The sequence below is a fragment of the Lynx canadensis genome, chromosome C1 (assembly GCF_007474595.2).
Source record: "Lynx canadensis isolate LIC74 chromosome C1, mLynCan4.pri.v2, whole genome shotgun sequence".
NCBI classification, from domain to species: Eukaryota; Metazoa; Chordata; class Mammalia; order Carnivora; family Felidae; genus Lynx; species Lynx canadensis.
The window spans coordinates 194,515,286-194,537,096 of record NC_044310.1 but is presented as its reverse complement, the minus strand read 5'-3'; the positions used below and the strand labels follow the sequence as shown (position 1 = coordinate 194,537,096).

General features: G+C 36.7%; 1 protein-coding gene across 9 annotated transcripts in view; it reads right to left on the bottom strand.

Annotated features, from left to right (window-relative positions):
* UNC80 (unc-80 homolog, NALCN channel complex subunit) overlaps positions 1–21,811 on the bottom strand; it is a 223,233-nt gene that overhangs the window by 141,202 nt on the left and 60,220 nt on the right. For 6 of the 9 annotated variants that reach the window (XM_030326989.1, XM_032594509.1, XM_032594506.1 and 3 more), the window contains exons 15-22: positions 21,459–21,606; positions 19,265–19,413; positions 16,942–17,108; positions 16,093–16,191; positions 12,648–12,862; positions 11,165–11,271; positions 9,235–9,331; positions 3,191–3,363 (exon numbers count right to left, since the gene is read on the bottom strand). In XM_030326989.1, coding sequence (XP_030182849.1) covers positions 3,191–3,363; positions 9,235–9,331; positions 11,165–11,271; positions 12,648–12,862; positions 16,093–16,191; positions 16,942–17,108; positions 19,265–19,413; positions 21,459–21,606 — 1,155 coding nt within the window. The remainder of the gene's footprint in view (positions 1–3,190; positions 3,364–9,234; positions 9,332–11,164; positions 11,272–12,647; positions 12,863–16,092; positions 16,192–16,941; positions 17,109–19,264; positions 19,414–21,458; positions 21,607–21,811) is intronic. The other 3 variants (XM_032594507.1, XM_030326997.1, XM_030326994.1) reach the window with 1 other exon arrangement.

Here is a 21,811-nt window from a genome sequence, read left to right as displayed (position 1 = left end):
CCAAGTTGTATGGACAGCTATGTCTATATCATCTTTCTACCAATTTTTCAAAAATTTGAAATAATATGGTTTGTTATTATCATTTTCCATAATCTCATTAGGCAGTTGCTTGAGAAATTTGATGCCCCATCTTGTCTAAAAATCTCCCAAAGTAGCTATGACTTTAAGATTGACACGAAAATAGATATGACGGTACCTTTGGAACATTACAGCTTAAACCACCTACCTGTAAAGTGCTAATGCATAATTGTTACTGTGAGTTCAACTAACTTCTGTCATCTTTACTTTCTTACTTACATTTATCATGTATAAAATACAGAATTTATTACTTTTGCATGTTTTAAAATAAGTTCCTAGAGTTATCTCACTTAATTTTTTAATGAGACAACCAAGATACAGTCTTTAAAGACACACAGAGGTCTAATCTGGCTCTATCCTTTGCTAGCTGTGTAGCCCTGGACTGTTAGTTGGTCTTTCTGAGTTTCAGTCTTTTTTTCATTTGGAAACAGTAGGCACACAATAAATGTTAATCATTAGTTTATCTACCCTAGAATGCTGTACATTAAGAAGGCTGGAATACAGATCACTAGGCAAATACAATCTTCAGTAAGAAGGGTTCAAAAGAAGTTGTTTTGTTGCATCATTATTAACAGCTAGCACCATGCTTGGTACATGCGAAGCTCTCAATAGATATTGATAGAATTAATTAATTATATGATGAGTATCTTTTAAGCCACATTGGGCCATATCTTTTAAGCCACTTTTTAATTCCACCACTCATGCCACTTGATATAATTAATATGCAGAGAACTGCCCCTCCTCTGTGACAATATCCACTTTAAAATTATTTACTATGCAGGGAGGGGCCAAGGAGTGCTCCACTCCCCATTACCACCATCTCATTATTACCCTGTTATTCTGACTTCCTTCTATTCTTAATCAAATCCTGCTGCTTCCACCACTAACCAACATCATGTAGTGGTGTCTGACATTTTATTCCCTGTCAACACTTTCTAATCATTTGATAGTTAGAATATAGGAATTTATGGACACGCTAATGAGCATTTCTTAAGTGCAAATAAGATGGAACATACTTAATTGGGTGTTAATATTTTTGACGAACTGGCTGTTCATATACTTACTCCTTATGTGAATGTTCCATTGTTTGTCCTTTTCTTATGAATTTGTTACATTTGTTTATTTTAATCTGCTCCTTTTGGAATAGGTCAATAGTGATTAAAAAACATCATTGCACAACTCAAAGGGGTGGCAGGCTAGTTACCATTCTCCCACTTAAAAAACAAGGGATTGATTCCTTGCCTTGTCAAACTCTTGCTTTAGACAGGCACCTTGTTTTTGATTAATTGTCACCAGCCTCAGCTCTCCTGGAGGCTCATGATTCTTCACATTTAATAGTCACCAAAGCAGACATCAATACACATTGAACATTTTGGAATATATAAATATTCACAATGGCCAATATCTAGGAATGGGGAACTGACTGAAAAATCTTATACAACAAGTTATCATTTTGGGTGATTACAGTGGTATTTGTGTTTCAGGCTTAAATGAAACCACCTCTCTTGCTAGTCACTATCCTGAGAGCAAAAGCTGCAAATGTCACCAAAAAAATGTCATAAATCACATGATTAGATTTGGATTATTTTCAAAGGTAAAATATAGGTGGCCAATGATCAGTTATTCCTGTGCTACAAAATATGGAAAACAGATCATTAGTAGGCAGGCTTAAAGCTTTTTGTTTTAAAAACAGTCTATTTTAGTTTGTATTTTTTAAAAGAGAAAATAAAAGACTTTTATTGTTGATGCTTATCTGGTATTGAGTACCCAGAATTTACGCAGTGTATGAAGAATTTATTAAACCAGAGATAAATAAAGGAAATTGAGAGACTGAGTTCAAAAGTCATATCTGGGCCTAGTTTACCTGACAGAAGCCCTTTCTAAAGAAGATTCACTTTATATTCCTTAAACCCTTACCTGTGTATATAATACCATGAAGTTCAAAGCACTTCTGCACAATTAATTTAAATTGATCCTTCATATCTTTCCTCCAATTGATAGACAATTAAACAAAGACTCAGAGATGTTTAAGTACTAATACATGACAAACCTAAAACTAATAATAACAAAATAATAATAATGACCTACTTTATTGAACAGTTATGTTACCAGGCACTGTGATAAAGGCTTTCTATTTAATGCCTCATTTAATCCTCACACTAGCCTGAGGAGGTAGGTATGTTATTATTACTCTTTCATTTTACAGAAGTTCGTCTGGTAAATGTTAGAGTGATTTTGATCCAGGTAGTCAGATTCTAAAGCCCTCATATCCTTTTAATCATAATGCTATACAGTCTACTTCCCAGTGCATATTTATTAAAATTTGTCCTTTTCTTTTTTCATCTCACCACCTTTCTTCCTCCTTTTGCCATTAGTGCTGAGAAAAGCAAACAAAAAAATAAACCCACAAAAACTATACGATCGTCTCAATAAATGTAGAAAAAGCATTTGACAAAGTACAACATTCATTCTTGAAAATAACTCTCAACAAAGTTGGTTTAGTGGGAACATTCCTCAACATCATAAAGGCCATACACAAAACACTCACAGCTGACATCATACTCAATGGTGAAAAACTGAGCTTTTCCTCTAAGATTAGGAACAAGACGAGAATGTCCACTGTCATTTTCATTCAACATAGTATTGAAAGTCCTAGCCATAGCAATCAGACAAGAAAAAGAAATAGAAAGCATCCAAATTGGAGAAAGAAGTAAACTTTTTACTATTTGCAGATGACATAATGCTATATATAGAAAACCCTAAAGACTCCACCAAAAATCTACTAGAACTGATAAATAAATTCAGTAAAGTCACAGGATACAAATTTAATATATGGAAATCTGTTGCACTTCTATGCACTAATAATGAAGTAGCAGAAAGGGAAACTAAGAAAACAATCCCATTTATAATTGTATGCAAAATAATAAAATGCCTATAAATAAGCTTAAGCAAGGAGGTTTTGAAAGACCTGTCCTCTGAAAACTATAATAAAACCTTAATTAAAAAAAAATAACTCCGCAGATAGGGTTAAGATTAGGGACTCAGGCTTTCCTCCATTAGCATTATTAATTGTAATGGGAGATAGAGTGGGCAAATTCTTCTAACAACTTACAAGATCCAAAGCAGCTGCCAGGATGGATGCATCAGGAATTGTCCCTGGCTCACAGCAGTTTAACAGAAATTGAAAGCGCTTCATTCCTTGTCGGATTGCTCCAAGATTCACCACGTTTTTGCTTTTTCCACCATCTTGGTTGGAAGACAGATGGTCATCAAAGCTGTGGCAACCTGTAGAGGTTTTCCCATGGTGGAGGAATGAAGGAGAGAGAGTATAATGGGTCATAGATTGAAAAAGAGCTTCAAAGTTATAACACTATGTTTTCTGTAGAGTTGGCCTGAAAACTTTCTCCCTGACTCCACCTCCTTCCTTTCCATCCTAATGCCTGATTTAGATGTACCATGGCTTTTGGGAATCTGGTGACACATAGCATATGCATGTGCAGAGGTTTACATGAATATAGGATCTGATCATTTTGCTACCAGGTCTCTTCTCTAATACTAGCAAGAGACCTTAGTATATTTAAAATGATTCTTCTTGTAATCGACAACTAACTTCTATTTTATGGACGATGCAAGTACTGTGCAATTTTAAATCTATTATCAAGGACAGAATCTTGATATCTCGGTAATAATACAAAGAATCACTGACTTTTGGAGTTGTAAAGAATCTTAGATGTTGGTCATTTAATTCCAGGATTTCTAAACCTGGCTGTATATCAAAATTACCTAGTAAGATCCTGAATCTCAACCAGACTTTCAGAATCAGAATTTTTAGAAGTGGAGTGTAGGAATTTGTGCTTTGTAAGCCTCTCAGAACATAATGAGGCAGCCAGTCTGACCCAGCACTGTGACCAGAGATTTGGGAACCACCGATCCCTCCCCACACTTATTTTTCCATAATTAAGCTGCCTATGAATAGGAATCAGTCTAGAGCTTATTCAATACAGAATATCAGGTCTCATCACTAGAGATTTTGATGCCATGTCTGGGGGGGGATATGCATATTTTAACAAACACTCCACATGATTTATTGACCACAGAAAGTCTAAGGATCACACATTAAGAAAAAAGTGATACAAAGTATTGTTTTTCATTAGTTTTATCCATAGGCACATTTGAAAAACCTAAATATCTCCTGACTTTACTACAGTTTCTAATATATATCTAAAAAATTTCCTTTTATAAGGGTATTATGCTGAATATTGTTTTTAAAACTCAGTCCAAGCCCCTTCTCAGGATTCTGAAATGTACCTGTGATACCTGAGAATAAACCCCAAGGATGAGAATCACTGATTTAGAGCTTCCCTTTATTTCTGTTCACACCACTCATTTGTGGTTACCAACTCCAGGTTGTCATTGAGAAGTCACAGATCGGATCTCCAGAAATGACTTTCCCACCTCTTCTGTTAAGAATACCCTGATCCCTTCTACCTACTGCCCTACTTTTCCTACCTGCTGCCTCAGCACAAAGGCACATGTATGTATGTCTGGGATTTATTGAAAAAACACCTTTAAAAAGCATGAAAGATAGATGAAACAGATATGGAAAAATTTGATCAAATTTTTGTTTGATCATGGGTGATGAATATTTGGGAGCCGTTAGACCATCCTTTTTACTTTTTGTCTATGTTTGAAAATTTTCATAAGCACAAAAAAATGCCTCATGATATAATTAAAAGATCATTGTCAAAATTTCCCATATTTCAGTCCTTATGAGCATACTTCCTTTTCAGATGCAAATGTTCCATATTCAAAATTCCATATTAAACATCTTCAGCACTTTTTTTTCCAATTAGTGTGACATATTTTTTATCAATTGTAAAATGAAATAGAACACAAAGAATCTGATGGTGCAAACAATTTGGAAGACAGAATCTCAAATGACACAAAGGAGGTAGAGCTAAAAGCTACAGATAAGGAACAAACACTTCCTGGACAGCTGCCTTTCAAAGTGCTACTCTATTTGTTCACTGGGCATTATCAAAACTACCAGAACGAGTAACTTCCTGTTATTTCTCCTATCTGTATGTCACTTTATTAGTCATTGATATACAGTCTTTTAAGTTGCACATATCAGCAGAAATCTCATCTGTTAAAAGAATAACCTTAGCAGTGCCTTTAACTTTTATAAAATAATATATTTTTAATGAATCCAATTGTTTTATGATTTGTTACCATAAGTAAGATTTACAATACATTAGGTGATAACTGCCTCAAATTTGTAATAGAACGAATATATAAGACAGGATGTATGATCAGTAAACTTATTCTTATTTAACCGATTTATTAAGGACAGTTGTCATCATCTTATTAAAGGAGGCTTAACAATAATAAGCTTTTCATCATTTTTCTCAATATTTATTTGACAAGATAATGAATTCTAAAAGAAAGCTATTGAATATTACCAAAGGAAGTACCATTTTGATCAAAAGAACTTCAGAAACAATATGGTTAAAGAGTCTAAGTAAAATAATGAAGAGAGAAGTGATCAAAACAATCTTTGTCAGGAAGAACATATATTCTTTGCTTCACAGAATGATGGATATTTATTCAGGTATGAAGATCAGTAGAATCCTATGAGCTCAGGGCATAAGAATCACGCTTGTAAGAAAAAGCTACTTATAATGGAAAATTTCCATTGTATCTATATAGCATTAATGGATAACCATATATTTGCTACCATAGTTTAGCATTTAGTACATGCCGAATAGTGTATGAAATATTTTATAATTTATTTTATTTTTTGTAATAGTCCTTTAAGATAAATCTTTAAAGATGATTTAAAAAAAAAGAGAAAGAAAGAGAATGAGAAACAAGAGAGCAGTAAGAACATAGAGAGATACACAAAGAAGGGATAGGTTAAGTAGCCCAGTCTAAGTTCATGCAAGAGAAAGTTATCAAGTCAGGATTCAAATCCAGACCTAATGACCACAAGCCTACGCTCTTATCATTATGTCATAGAGCATCCTCAAAATACACAACTGTTCATGTTGAAGGAGGTTAGAGTTTTCTATATTGCTGAAGGTAGAGATTATGTCAGGAAAACTTATAGTAAGAAATAAATCAACATTGTACATGTTACAAACTGATTGTAAAATTGTTCCCAGTTGGCATTCCATATTGTAATACTAAAAGAAATGTTAAAAGTAATTTGGCTATAGAATACATCTCCTGTCAATCTTTTATATAAACTTACTAGGATGTAAGGATGCCTCTTGGTTTCCTTGGACATAATGATTTTTTTGTCTCAGTACATTCTAGTTGCATTTATTTACTATCTTTTACATTAAATTTACTGAGGTATAAGTTATAAATTTATATAGAATACAGTTTTTATAATGTGTTAAACTTAAAAAGGGATACTTCAAATATAGTATTTCTTTAAGCAGCACTTCCATGGAATTTATGGCAGAGCTGAGCACATAGAAGATTTTCAGTAAATTTTATTAATCAGTTGAAAAAAACACATTGCTTTAATAAAATATCTTCCCTCAAATAAAGACAACATGATTTCTAAAATGAAATATTCTTAGTGAATATGAAAACATAGAAGAAAAAGCTTATTATAAATGCAATTTCAGTGTTGTTAAATGTTCAGATATATTTTTAATTTATTGAATAATGTTTTTACATTTTAAAGAAATCCTATTAACTATTGCATTTGATCTTAACTCAGTGAATTTTGAGTACTACATTTAAATTGAAGGTAAGAATGCTTGATGTTTGTTTTCTTTAATAACTTTAAAGAACCAGAGACAATATAATTAAATCAAAATAATTGAGAAAGAAAAGGACAATACATCTATAATGGGTGCATAGGAATCATTTGTGCATATGGATTGGAAAGGAAGGAAGGAAGGAAGGAAGGAAGGAAGGAAGGAAGGAAGGCAAAAGCAGATTCAGAGAGAGAGAGAGATGTTCACCTGGCCAAGGGCAGTTAGTTGTTGCAAACTGCAATGTAGTAAGATTAATAGATAATGTTTTTTTTAATTTTTTTAGAAGAGCTGGGGATACCTGGCTTCTGCAAGAGATCCAGAAGGAATTATCCCACAGAATACCTTTTATAATCTCTTTTTAATTTTTTTAAAGTTTATTTATTTATTTTTGAGAGAGAGAGAAAGAGAGAGAGAGAGCAAGCACACACACAAGAGTGAGGGAGGGGCAGAGACAGAATTCCAAGCAGGCTCTGTACTGCCAGCTCAGAGCCTTGTACGGGGCTTGAACCCATGCACTGTGAGATCATGACCTGACCCAAAATTAAGAATTGAATGCTTAACCAACTGAGCCACCCAGGCACCCCTATAATCTTTAATTAGCCAGAGAACGTGGGCAAGGAATAATGGTGATGTGTAAGCTATCTTCTCTTGCCAGTCAAAAGCACATAAAATTCCAGATATCAATTTTAGATTTTATGGTTTTTGTCTTCTGTATACACAGAAACAGATAGTCTTATTTAAGGTACTGCTGACACAAATTGATCCCAAAGTCAGAATTTATGAATATTCCATATTATATTTCTCTATAATTTTTCTATCATCCTTTTCTATTTGTGAATGAAATATAAACAATATATAAAAGAATATGTAAAACTCTGAGATATCATGAGGAGTGAAAAAGAATCTATGGGAACTGAAAATGACAAAAGTTCTGGTAGTTAGGAAGATTCTTGAAACCATAGACTAATAACTTTGATGTATGCCCTAGCCAAATTCTGTCAGAGATAATTAAACAGGAACATTTTTTTTTAAACAGAAGTAATCATAGAAATCATTGTAGCTTCATGAAGAATACATTGTATTGAACTAAGCTGCAGATTTCCTTTAGATAGAGTTATAAAGATGTGAGATTTTTTAAAAATCTGATGATATTTTTATCAAGAAATGGGAAAATGTTTACTAATTCTAGTAAATTAAGTATATGGTTGGCTAAAAAACTGTACCCACAAATTGTTAATTAATAAAAGTTAATTAGAAGTGTTGTAGAGGTTATATCTTTATATTTGTCCCAGTCAGTAATAATAGCAACAATTTGGATTGAAACAGGGAAATGTGTATGTCTCTGCAGATGAATCCTTATAGCACAATTGTAAAGAAGAAAAGATTTCAAATTCAACTTAGTTTTGGTTCTGTCTCTTAATTTCTGTTCTGAGCATATGACTTAACCACCTATCAAATTAATGAAACAATAAATTTTATTTATTTTGAGATGAAGAATTAATAATGGCTATATCAAAATATAGCATGATATTCATTCATGTGGAAGAGGGCTATCAAAAGTTAATCCAAAATTCAGTATAAGCCAACTATGTGATATAAAAGTTGATAATGCAACCTTAAATTATGCTCATACACTTGCTATGTTCCTGGAGCTTAATAGTTGCACTATTTATTACACCGATTAAAGTCAAATATGATGTATTGCATTCCGTCTGAAGCTCCATATCTTGTAAAGTGTATCATTTAATTAGAATGCACAGTAAAATGGAATCAGGATGGTGATGGATCTAGAGACACTTCCATGTAAAAAAAAAAAGGACTCAAAAATGTTTGACCAGCAGAAGTGAGATGAAAAGAGAGAATGTGAAATAGATAATAGGCTAAGTTAGCATTACATGTGTATATTTGTGTGTTTGGCCACAGATATCATAACTGGAACTAATGAATCAAATTTATGGATGGGAATATTTTCAGAATGTAAGGAAAGACTTTCTAACAATTAAAACTGTCTAGTTCTGGAACAAGTTGCTTTGTAAAGTAACAGACTCCCCCTCAGTGGAGGTGTTCCGAGGGTGGCTGGCCACTTGTCAGGGATATAATGTGCAGAGTTTCTAAGTAGATAGGTGGATGGATATCTGAAGGTTCTTTAAAGCTCTTAGATTTTAACAAAGGACAGATAGCAGAAGGAGAGGTTCTTTGTAAACCTAATGTCTTCCATAAATGTCTGTTGAACAAAATTGATAAGAAAGTGAGAAGCTATAGTAGTACAACACACATATAAGAAAGAAGTCAGTGGAAATAGAAAATGGACCATTTTATCTAAACAAATTTTTGTTCTGTGTGATGAAAATTGGATGTCATTCTTAGGTTGCATGACATTTACCAAGACGTTTGAAGAAATTCTCCTCTTCATCTCTTCCATTTTCCATTCCACTCCCTGGCCCACCTTCAGAAAGCTTCACTGCACTGGTAAATTTGACCTGAGACAAAAAGGAGAGTAGTAAGATAGCTAAACTCAAAGGCAATTCTTTGTGTTTATACTAACTCTTGCCTTGAAAAATAAGTTGTTTAGAATATGAAGATTACTTCAGTTCTTCAGACTTCCACATCTGGTTAGTCAGTAAGTATGTGTACCACAGAAGACATCACTTATAATTGTAATTAGAAGAAGGATCCGGTCATAGATTGAAAGTAAATAGTCAGGCACTATGAATTAATTCAGTGAGTAAGTGAGATGTCCTTACAGCTTCGTTCTGATAAAATCCAAGCTCAAATTTATGAACAACAAGGTATATTCATCCTTTAAAAACCACACCACAATTGATAATGAGACAAAACTGGAAGACAGCCAAACAGAAGATTTCAAATTTTTATGAAAATAAAACAGTATAAATTAATTCATAAAGTACCCTATAATTAAAGTGAAATAAGATGTCTGTGTGTTTGTTTTCTCCTCAGGAGTTAAAATGTGTTCTTGATCTTGCCCTTAGGTTAAGAGTATTTAACATTTTCAGCAAGCAAGGAATCTATGGGCTTCACATACTCTCAATATTTGGCCAATATTTTAGCCAAAAAAAATGTGAAGGAGAAAATATATTTTCTAAATGTCTTATAATGTCGATATGTTCTTTTTATAATTTCAAAATATTACTATTAAAACCTATAGAAGAAAACTGGCTTTAGTGAGATTCAAAGCAGAAATAATATAAGGAAATGATTTATATATAAAGAAATGTAACTCTTACCATACACTAAAAATTATAGTGTGGATCATGCACAGGGAAGACTCTTGTAGGCAATGGATTTCACTGAGTATAATTCATTACCTTTTGCAAATAGTATGCTGTTACAATGCTTAATAGTATTATGAAGAAGCACTTAATGGGAAAAAAATGATCCTGAATTTCTTTATCCTTTTCAATAGGAAGAATGGTTCAGGTGGTTGCAAAAGTAGTAGAAAGAGGATCAATGTGGGTTTTAATGCATAAAAGGAAACATTAGAAAAATACCAGATAGTTGGGTGGGAGCTTCAGATGTCAGGAATTTCACATGTGTGTTAGAAGTTAAAACTATTTGAGAAATACTAATTTGGATGCCTTTCATTGACTTTTCTTGTCTGATTGCTGTGGCTAGGATTTCTAGTACTATGTTGAATAAAAGTAGAGAGTAGAAATCCATTTGCAACAACACAGATGGATCTAGAGGGTATAATGCTAAGTGACATAAGTCAGAGAAAGACAAATTTCAAATGACTTCACTCATATGTGGAATTTATAAATCAAAACAAAGAACAAGAAAAAAACAAAAAAACAGAGTCTTAAATACAGAGAACTGATGGTTACCAGAGGGGTGGTGGGTGGTGGGGTGGGTGAAATAGGTGATGGGGATTAAGAGTACACTTATCATGATGAGCACTGAGTGATGTATAGAATTGTTGAATCACTATATTGTACACTTGAAAGTAATATAGCACTTTCTGGTAATTACACTGGAATTTAATAATAAAAATTAAAAAAATAAAGTTAAAACTGAATAAAAAAAATATCCAGGAAATAATACCCATGTACACCTTTAGATCTGCATTATAATTTTATGTAAATTTTTTGTTACTCTTTTCTTCCTTTCAATAATAGCCTACTACTTAGATATCTTAGTTTTCATTGCTCATTTAAGTTTCCAAACTTGGTTCAGCTTGAAGACAGTGTCTTCGACTCTTTCTTATTTGGCCAGTCCAGGTGTTTAGCATTTCTCAGTCCTGACATTTTTCTATCAACAACTCCAACACTCTCTTACATAAGTGATGTCCTGTTTACCTTGGAGCTTTGCCTGATGAAAGACAGGCGGTCCACAGAGCTGATGTCCAGAAGGTCCTCCACGCCATCTGCCAGGCCCGAGAGGGAGGACCGTTTCAGCCAGTTTCCTATTTAATAATTTTTGAAAAGTTAGACCATTATAGCATGTTCTCCCAAGTAGATAAAAAGAAATGTCAGCATGTGCTCAGCAAGCAATGAAAGATACATGGCGTGGTATAAATTGAAGTGAAGACAAATTGTTTTCAAAATTGTACATGCTTTGAATATTCAGTGTTGGACCATAAAATTACATGACTAAGACCAGGACAAAAAGAACTTGGGCCTCTTTGATGAATAAAACTATATTCCATCCAGTTCCCTTTGACAACTTTCACATCCTCTATTAAGTCCTATTGATTTTACCTCTTTTTATAAAAAAATGTTTATTTTTGAAAGAGAGAGAGAGAGAGAGAGAGAGAGAGAGCATGAGTGGGGGAGGGGCAGAGAGAGAGAGGGAGACACAGAATCCAAAGCAGGCTCCAGGCTGTAAGCTGTCAGCACAGGGCCTGACACAGGGCTTGACTCCCAGATCATGACCTAAACCGAAGTTGGATGCTTAACCGACTGAGCCACCCAGGCACGCTTGATTTTACCTCTTAAGTGTTTCTCAAATCTGTCCACTCCTCTGTACATGGTCACCATGTGACCAAGCTTCCATTACCTCTACCTGGACTACTAGGTAGGTTTCTATCTGCTCTCCCTTAACCACTTGGGCTCCCGCCAATATGTTGTCCAAGCAGTGATCCTTTAGAAAAAGCTAGCCTGCTTGTGGTATTCCCTTGTTCATCATCCCGCCTAGGCTTGGTAGGGCTATAGGATGAAGAGCCAACCTGACCCGTAGGGTCCACATGCCCTAGTCCCTCTTGCTCTGTCATAGTTATACAGCCACTCTTCTCATCTCAGTTCTTCTAGTTCCCTCCCTCCTAATATTTTACAAATGCTATTGCTACCATTTAGAGTGCTCTCCTTCTTCCTTCCCCCAGTACTCTGAAGATCTTAATCTCTCTTCCTCCAGGAAGCTTTCTCTGATCTCTGCCTCCTCCTCCCAATTTAGGTCAGATCTCGTTGCATGCTTTCATAGCACAATGTATATTTCCTTCATAAAATTCACAGTTTGCAACTACTTAGTTGTATCTGCTTTAGTGACTGTCACCCCTAATAGATTTTAAGTTCAGCAAAGTTGGGCACTGTGTTAATTTTGTTCACCATTTAATCCTTGATGCCTAGCATAGTGGTTGTACATCATAAATGCACATAGTAGGGGTCTGAGAAATACCTGCCGAAAAAAAAATGAGTGAACGAATGAATAAATGAGCCAGCCTCAACCTTGTGACTTGAAGCCTTTCCCTTTCTCTACCCTACCATGCATTGCTTTGTTTTGATTATGATTTGATTTGAGGACATGGCAGGGAGTAAGAGAATCCATAAATAAATACAGACATACTTTTACCTATGGGGAGTTTAAGCTTCTTCCGGAGGGAAATTCTGCGGGACCGTGAGCGGGCGCGACGGTCAGAGGTGGTCCCGGAATGGGCAGTGGTGCATTCTGAAGTATCCTGCTCAGATTGGCTGCTGGTGTCACTAGCTGCACTCTGGGATTTGAACATCTTGCGCCAGAAATCTTTCCGCCCCAGGTTGCCCCCTTGCATTTGTTCATCGCTGAAAACAAGCGGAGGATAGAGTTAAACATCTGACAACACGTGTGAAATTCCCTTAAATTTCTTTCAACTTCCTGCCAATGACATTTAGGCAAATCATGCAGGATGATCTTTGGTGGGCTGGGATTTAGGATGAGTCAGAGTGGGAGTGGAAAAAGTGAGACCACAGTTGACTCTGAGCACTTCTTGAAAACAGTCATGTCTCAGCTGTCAAATAGAGGTAATCATTTTTTTCAACCTTAATAAGAAGACCAAATATTATTGCAGGTGTTCCTCTGCGGGTGTGAGTCATAATAGAAGCACTTATGATGTCTAAATATTTTACTTTGTCTTGAAGTTCCCGGAGTCTTGTACAGTACTGTATCTCATTCACCACCCTCACGCCAGTATAGCAAAATTCTTGGCACTAAACAAACCAAAGATATTTCAATAAATGAATAAGTGAAGTGCAACCACAGCCAGGGGGTGCATCATCCCACATCTGTTTACTAAATTATTTCCATCATGCGATTATTAAGTTTTCTTAAGTCAAGGAAACTTAAGTAAGGTTTATTTTTTTTTCAGTGTTTTATTTTATTTTTGAGAGAGAGGCACAGAGTGCGAGTGGGGGAGGGGCTGAGAGAGAGGGAGACACAGAACTTGAAGCAGGCTCCAGGCGCAGGGTTGGAACCCATTATGAGATGGTGACCTGAGCCGCAGTTGGAGGCTTAACCGTCTGAGCCACCCAGGTGCCCCTAAGAGAGGTTTAAAAGTAAAAAAAAAAAATTAGCCTGACTCAGTAAGTCAAATGGGGACACCTCCAAAGGGATTTTTGACTAGGGCATTCCACAAGAGGAAGAAGACAAGTGGCCAATAATATGCAGAGGTTACTCTCACTAGGAATTGGGGTGGGAGGGGAGGGTCAGTTGAAATGAGATCCCTATTTTCACTCATTAAGTTGGTAGAGATTAAGAGGGGAGAAAGAAAGCAATGGTGGCTATTGTACTGGCAGTGATATGCTCTGTTAGTGTGACTTTTAAGGAGGAAGGAGAAGAGAAGGGTGGGAAGGGGAGGGAAGGGTGAGAGAGACAGAGAGAGAGAGAGAGAGAGAGAGAGAGAGAGAGGATAAAGGAGGAGCTGGGATTACCCACCTACTTTGCTCCGGTGCTAAACAGAGGATATTCGGCATGCTCGTTTCCTGGGCCCGCTCAGAATAGGGAAAAGCTCTATATTTAACATTCTATGTCATCCCTCCAAATGGAAATTTTTATGTGGAAGGATATTAAAACATGTGTCTTCATTCAAGAGGAAAGAACAGACCCATGCTAAATGCTGAGATATTAGGCAGTGTTTACAGAACACTGAAGAAAGAGAATATTTTGCAATCTAGAAAACAAAATCACCTATGAAGATAGATGGTTTTATTTTTAAAATCCAATTTACTTATTAAATCATCTCATTGAACATATTAGCTTAATAGTTGCTCGTGCTACTTTGAGGGAAAAAAGCCCTTTCTTTTTTTTTTTTAATGTTTATTTATTTTTGAGAGAAAGAGTCAGAGAGAGAGAGAGAGAGAGAGAGAGAGAGAGAGAGAGAGGAGCATGAGTGGGGGAGGTGTAGAGAGAGAATGAGAGAGGATCTGAAGCAGGCTCTGTGCTGAGAGCAGAGAGCCTGACATGGGGCTCGAACTCACAAACCATGAGATCATGACCTGAGCAGAAATCAATGCTTAAGCTAGTCACCCAGGTGCCCCTCTTTCTCCTTTTATTTATTGATGTTTTTTCTCATACCCTGTATGTAAAGACTTTTAACTAGTCTTATGGCTATTCAGCTACAGAATTTTGCCTTTTACATTATTTTTCCCCTTAGGGCTTATGTTTGAATTTTTACTATGTCCTTAAAGACTTCCTTAAACCTCACATTTAAGAAAGGAAGTTAAAGAAAACAAAAGCTTAATGATAATTTGACAATTCTATCATTTCATTGATTGACTGTCATTCATTCATTTATTTATGAAATAGATATGAAGTGTTCACTAGGGGGGCCAAGCCCTGTCTAAGCATTGAAGTTATAACGGTAAGCAAAAACTCATATGGTCCCTAGACTCAGGGAGTTTACTTACTTCTCTTTACTTTCCTCCAGCCATTTAGGGGCAGTGTCTAAGATTTTGAAGGGCTGCAAGAGCTATGCAGGCTTTTGTTCTTTGAAGGTTTTCTTTGCTCGTTGTGAATTACCAAGGTTCTATTTGATGATGGTGATTTCCTTGATTATAGAGAAGGTATACCATAAAATCTAGAATACCCTGTAGAATTTTTGGAAGGATAATAATTTCACAGTAAACCAGAGTTTGTGGAAGTAAAATGGCATACCTTAAGTGATGTTTGTGTTTTAAATATTGATCATACCATTTGTGAGTAAATAGTTCTCAAAAGAAGAATAAATACAAATGGGTCTTGCATAGAACTAGGCTGTATTACTGTCTACAGTAATTCTCACATTTCCTGGGGGCACTAATTTTAAGATGCTTTTGACTTTGCCATTATAAAAAGTGGAGATAAACTGATTGATTTCAGAGAACTTTGGAATGGGTCTTGGGAGAAGACCAAGGTGAAATGAAGTACAGTCTTTGTTTCAGCTAAATCTGGGCGCAAGAGAAGTTTATCTTACTTATTTTTGGAAAGGCTTCATCGAGCACATTGACAGTCATTAATACATTTAAATGAAAAAAGTTATAAGCGGGCATTTGGTTAAATGTCTGACTCTTGATATCGGCTGAGGCATGACATCAAGGTTTGTGGGTTCAAGCACTATGTAGGGCTCTGTGCTGACAGTACAGAGCCTACTTGGGATTCTTTCTCCCTCTCATTCTACCCCTCCACTGCTCTCACATGCTCTCTCTCTCTCTCTCTCTCAAAAATATATAAATAAACATTAAAAAAAGTTATAAGTGATTTTAAGCAAGAAAGTAGATGACATCCCCACCCCACCTGACAGGCACAGTATTTTTCATGATTTATCTGTAGGAGTGTGCAAGAAAAGCAGAAGTGGGGTAGAGACTGGGAAAGGGAAATGCAGTTAAGGAAGCTTCCTGTAGGCCTGAGGCTGGTTATTTGTGATTTGGGTCTGTAGAGATTAGTGGCTTTGGGAATGAAAAGTAAAGGTCAGAAGCAAGGCAAAGTTCAAAGAAGATGATTTCTTGCAGCAGGAAGTGCTCAGCCAACTGCACTGGAGACAAAAATCAACGCTACTTACTGCTCTGGAGTCTGTGAGGGGCGACCAGACATGAAGCTGCGACATTCCTCAGGGGCAGAGGACACCTGGCCTTTCTCCACAATGCTCCCCGCCTCTGACCTATGCAAATGGTGCATTCCACCAATCACAACAGAGCAGGACACCACTCCTCAATACCTCATATACTTCACAAAGCAGAACACTCCCTTATAGGCAATGTGTATTGCTTTCAGACCCTGTCATCGTGAGACTATATTGTATGAAACTTATATCCTACCATTTCATTCATGACCTAGAGCCTTATTGCCTAAGTATACCACCATCATCGTGAACAGTCATTAACTACAAACAAGATTGTAAATTTAGGAGTTTCTTTAAATCTTGGTAAGTGGCGTATTTTATAGAACAGGCATACAATAAACATACATACTAGAAGGAAAAACAACAGAGGGCTGCTCAGCAATTCCTATTCTGCCATGTTTAAAATATTACTTACTGAACAGAAGGATACAGTATCAATAATTGCTTTTCCTCTCTGGACAAAAATGTAAATTTTCCTTGGAAAAGACTAACACACAGATAGCATTTCACCATATTAGTGAGAGCTGTGAATTAAAGATCAAGAGTATGCAAGCCTGAAATCAACCGAGCTTTGATTTATATAGAGGTAGGGTTTATTTGACAGTAAACACCTCCCTTTTCAAAGCTGCAGCTGGACTATCACCAGTGAAGCCATTTATTCAAGATAGTTCCACCATGCCTGCACTAGTTATACACCACGCTATGAACCACATGGGCAGTACAACAGAAGATTACATTCCAGTGACAGAAGGCAAAAACTAATGTTTATATATAGCTCAAGCTTCCAACCTTTTACTGCCTGCAGTCTTAGATTCAGATTCATTCTCCTCCAGCTTTTTCCCTGGTGCCAACTTCTCAGCACTGTCAAGCAAAGCGCTGAGGGCCACTCTCCTGAAGACATTCCCATGAGCCTCTTTGATAAATTGGACCAGCTGACGGATATCACAATACAGCCCCTGTTTGGATGCAAGAAGGAAGGTTTGGGGAAAGTCGTGTGATTAAGTGGTTTTCACAGGAAGAGTGGGAGAAGCTAATTCCTTAGGCTTAGGTCAGCATTGGAATTATAAAAGGAAGACAATTTACGACAATGAAACCGATGGTACACTATCTCTCCATTGTTCCTACAGCAACATTATCAAGAACTTTGCCTGTCATCCTTAGTACGATAAAGGATGGTTACCATGCTTCATATTCAGAAAGTTGGTTGTATCATTAGAAAGACATCAATTTATACTTTAAACCACTGGATTCCCAAGCTTTAATTTTCTCTCTTAATTGGGACTTCTGAAGAGATGCCTGCAAAAAAAAGGCAATCAGAAATTTGTTTAGACTAGAGATTTCAGTCCTTATTCAGCTTCTCCAATTTTTCTACATCACTGTGATAAAGTATGCTAAGTCATCTAGACACTTCTAACAGAGCCTGATATTCAAGGACAATTTATTTTGCTTGACATATTTAAAAAATGTGTATGTTGAAGTTCATTTGTACATGAACCTGACTATGAACTACAGGTGATGTAGGGCTATTAAAACCAGTACATTGATGAATCCATATTGAAAAATATATACAGGACCTTTTTCTTGAGATATTAAGCTTTTCACTCAGCATTTCCTCCTTTCTCTTCAAGAAGGTAGTTACTGTATTCTTTGCCTTAGGAAAGGTTCATGGCAAAGCAGAACACAGAAGCCTAAACAAAATCACTTAAACCCTTACTTGATAGCTTTGGTTTAAAAACCTAAGGCCCAATGGGACAATCATGCCCATGACCCTTAAAACATCAGAAGGAGCAGTTACTGGGGAAAAGATGGAAAGGGTGTTTTTTTGGTTCTAGGGTCAGAAAGACCCTGTGCCTTCACTGTATACTTTGGTAGCTCTTCCATAAAAGGGACAAGACCCCCAAAACCAGGGTTCTAAATTAACTAGAATGCCCAGCCCTAAGCATGCAGCAGAGAGCAGTATGTGAAATAACAGGTATGAATTGATGATTGAGACCCATGAAGCTCCCCAGGTCCTAGGTCCTATCAAAGACTTGGGATCTTTGCACCACTCTATGAAGCAAGGAAACCCAAGAATGACTGGGGTTCAACTTTCAGCCATTCTGAAATGAGAGTTCAAAGTCAAAACTAAGATGATTTAAAGAAAGTTAAGAAATACAGTTATTTCTTCTATACATGATTTTGCAAACTAAAATGTATAACAAGTACTCACACATATTATAATCAACTTGTCAAATTACTTCTTGCCATGACCAAATTAAATGCATGGATGGGGCCCATGTTTTTCTCAAGCTCCAAAAACTTTGCTGAGGTGGCTTTGACAGTCAGCAAAATTAAATTGCCTTAGGTTTGGGATTTTAGTTTGTTTACCCAAAGTGATGTGAATAGTTTCAATAGCTTAAAATGATTTCCTTGATTTAGGTAGATTAGCAGATAGTGTCAATATGTATAAATGGGCTGATTTCTACATAGAAGTCACAATATGTAACAGATTGGTAAGATAGAGAAATGTCCCTTTACTCCCCAGAGAGAAATGAATTCATCTAGTCATGTCAGATTCATCAGCCTTAATCTACTTCTCGTACCCCAAACCACAATTAAGCACTAACTTGTTATAACCTGCTTCTCTCTCCATACTACTTGCGGCTTCAGTGGTTTAATTAACACAGTCATTTATGAGGAGTACCTAAAAAATTCAATAAAAGAAAACAAAACTAGTTCCAGCAGCATATTTAATTTTTAAAGTAAGTGTGGTTTCAAGAAAATGCTTGGTGTAGTATTATTTAATATTTCATGAGTTAATAAGCTGTGCTCCAGCCCCTCTTTCTTTTTACGGGTTCAAAGTACCTTGCAACTATCTCAGCAATCACCACAGAACTGATGAGGTAGAAGAGGAAGATACGTCAATTTTCAAGTAGAATAATGAATAACAACGAGGAGAAATGTGTCATCGAGGCTCCACCATGAGCTACTGGTCACTTTGGGAAAATAGAGATTTTTAACTTTAAGGTGAAGACTTTTAGACTTTAACTTGTCTATCTCATGGCCATGACTGAGAACATTTCTTAGAGCAGAGACCAAGAACTCCTGTGGGAAGAAGAGGTGAACTTCTCACCAGATTCTCAGGGCTGTGCAATTCATGTGTAGTTGAAGCGCAACGGGTGATAAGAGATTTAAACATGGCGCTGACGATGATGCCTTCCACATTTTGGGCTGTGGATTTGTTGTCCACCGTGGTGAAGTTATTTCCAAACCCAGCCTTGTCTGGAATGCAAAGGCACTAATTCAAGGCAATGTTTTCATTAAGCTACACAGGTTAAAGAAGTAACGAAGTATTTGGCACCCAGGAATTAGTGAAGGGCTACACAAAATTCAGAAACGGACTAAAGATACACCTTGGAGACTTGGAGATAAACAACTCACAGTCTTCCTCAGAGTCTTTACCATGATATAGTCCATCGTGTTGTGGAATGTTTATATTGATAAGTCTTAGCAAAAAGGGAGAATCAACTGTTGACCCTAAGAAAGATGTTTAGACCTAGTTTTTAAATAGGTGATCACTTAAAAAATAAGAATCCCTCATTGAAGAGAGAATTTATTTGATTCAGCTTTTTTGGTGGTGAGGAATGCTGGCTTCCCAGTGGAAATTGTTCAGTCTTTCAGAAGTGGAGTGAGGTGGGGCCAACCCCATGAGCTGGCCAGGGGGAGGAAAAGGTGGGAAAGGGCCCTGAGGGGGATTCACACTAGCACTGGCAATAACAAGGACACTGAGTGCTGCCATGAGCTGCATAGAACTTCTAGCAGCTTCTTGCCTCCACAGACTTGCCATACCAAGAGGGAAAACCTACCACCTCTCTTAGAGCCACTTCCTTATAACTCACTGAAATGTGAAATGCCAGTGAACTGAGGCCATCATCCTCCCATGGCACTTTATGCCACTTTTTAACATATCCAGGAAACATTTCTTAGGGGACACATTAGCCATTCTGGAGACTTGCCAGAAGATTCTTAATGACTGTGAACCATCTGTGGACTGTACGGTCAGGATTTATGTAGCCCTGACACTGATCAGATAGGGACCTGTGTGTTTGGCTGGCTGATTCACTGGGAGCTACTTCTGTCTCTCAAGAGTCCCACGGGGGATTTGTCACTTTATTATAACCTCTCACTGTCTGTGCCAACTGGCCGGGGATTAGCCCTAGACTTTACATTATAGAAAGAAATCTCTTAGTCTCTGCTTGTAGTTTCTATCTCAAATGGCTTAAAAAAGAGAAAATAGTTTGTACTCAGGAATCTCTCTTCTCATTTAATTATTGTCTAAAATTTGTAATGTGCTCAGCTTAGAACAACTCTGATAATGTACATTGTTTTAGGGGCTCTATAGAGGAACAATATTGTTTTAAATGTGATCGCCAAGCAATAAAGATAGGGAAACTGCTTCCAAATTCATCAAATAGATCTTCATTATAAATTAATCAACTATCACACATGTATTATATAAACCATAAACATCCACATGAAGAAGTTATTTCTTCCCAGGCTCTAATTAAAATGTGTATTTTACTCACCTCAGTCTTCATACATCACTTTCATTTCATTACTGTGTTTACACCCAAGTGATGTTGAAGGTGTTAGGTCTATTATGAGTGCAATTGATGTTCACTGGTCCCCCTATACCACAGGTTTCTACAGTGGAGTTTTCTCAAAACACCAAGTTCTAAAATGGTATGTGGAATTATCTATATATCTATTTGCCTATTTAAAATATTTTAGTATATATGTGTATATGAGTATATCAAAATTATGTTACTACTATGTTTCTATATATCTTTTCTTTCCTGTTTTATCTTGTGAAAAAAATTTTTCAAGCACTCTTCCTGGCACATATTAGGTAGTCATTTCATATTTGTTGAACTAATGAATATACTCCCTTGTTCCCTGATTTTGCCTCAGTGGTCATATAACAGAAAATTGTATGAGAAAGAGAGGAGTGCCATGAGTGATAGTGTATGGATTGAGGGGCTAATGGTGGGGACGCCACAGCTTTACAAAATGCCCTTTGCTGAGTTAAGTTCTCCTTAGAAACCCCGCAAAATGTGTCACCAAAGATAATGTGCAAGCTTCTCTTGCTTATACTCTATTACACTCTCTCTCTCTCTCTCTCTCTCTCTCTCTCTCTCTCTCTCTCACACACACACACACACACCTTTTCCTCTAAAGTCTATCCCCACATATTCAGGGTACCTCAGAAACACTACCTGCTTCACCTCATAGTGATCTCTCCTGGAACATGGCACAGCTTTACTTACTGTCAGTGACTGGCTCCATACAAAATCCTAGCAAAGCATGCAAGAAGTCCACTACATTATTGAGAGAGTCCTTGTTCACATAGTCCCTCATGGTTTGTCGGAATTGCATCTTATCTAGCTTGTATAGCTTAGTGAGGCAGTTCTGGGCCTGTAATGAAGGAAGAAAAGTGAAGAAGTCACAGGTACCAGCTTAAGCTGGGGATACCATTAGTCTGAGACAGAAGCCTGCGGAAGGCAAAGGCTTCTGTCCATCCCTGCTGGCTGGTGCCAGCCAACCCTGCAAGCCCCCCTTGTCTGAGCAAGGAAGGGGCAGAGACTAAGCTGAGCAGTATGAGGGACTTTACTTTTAGAAG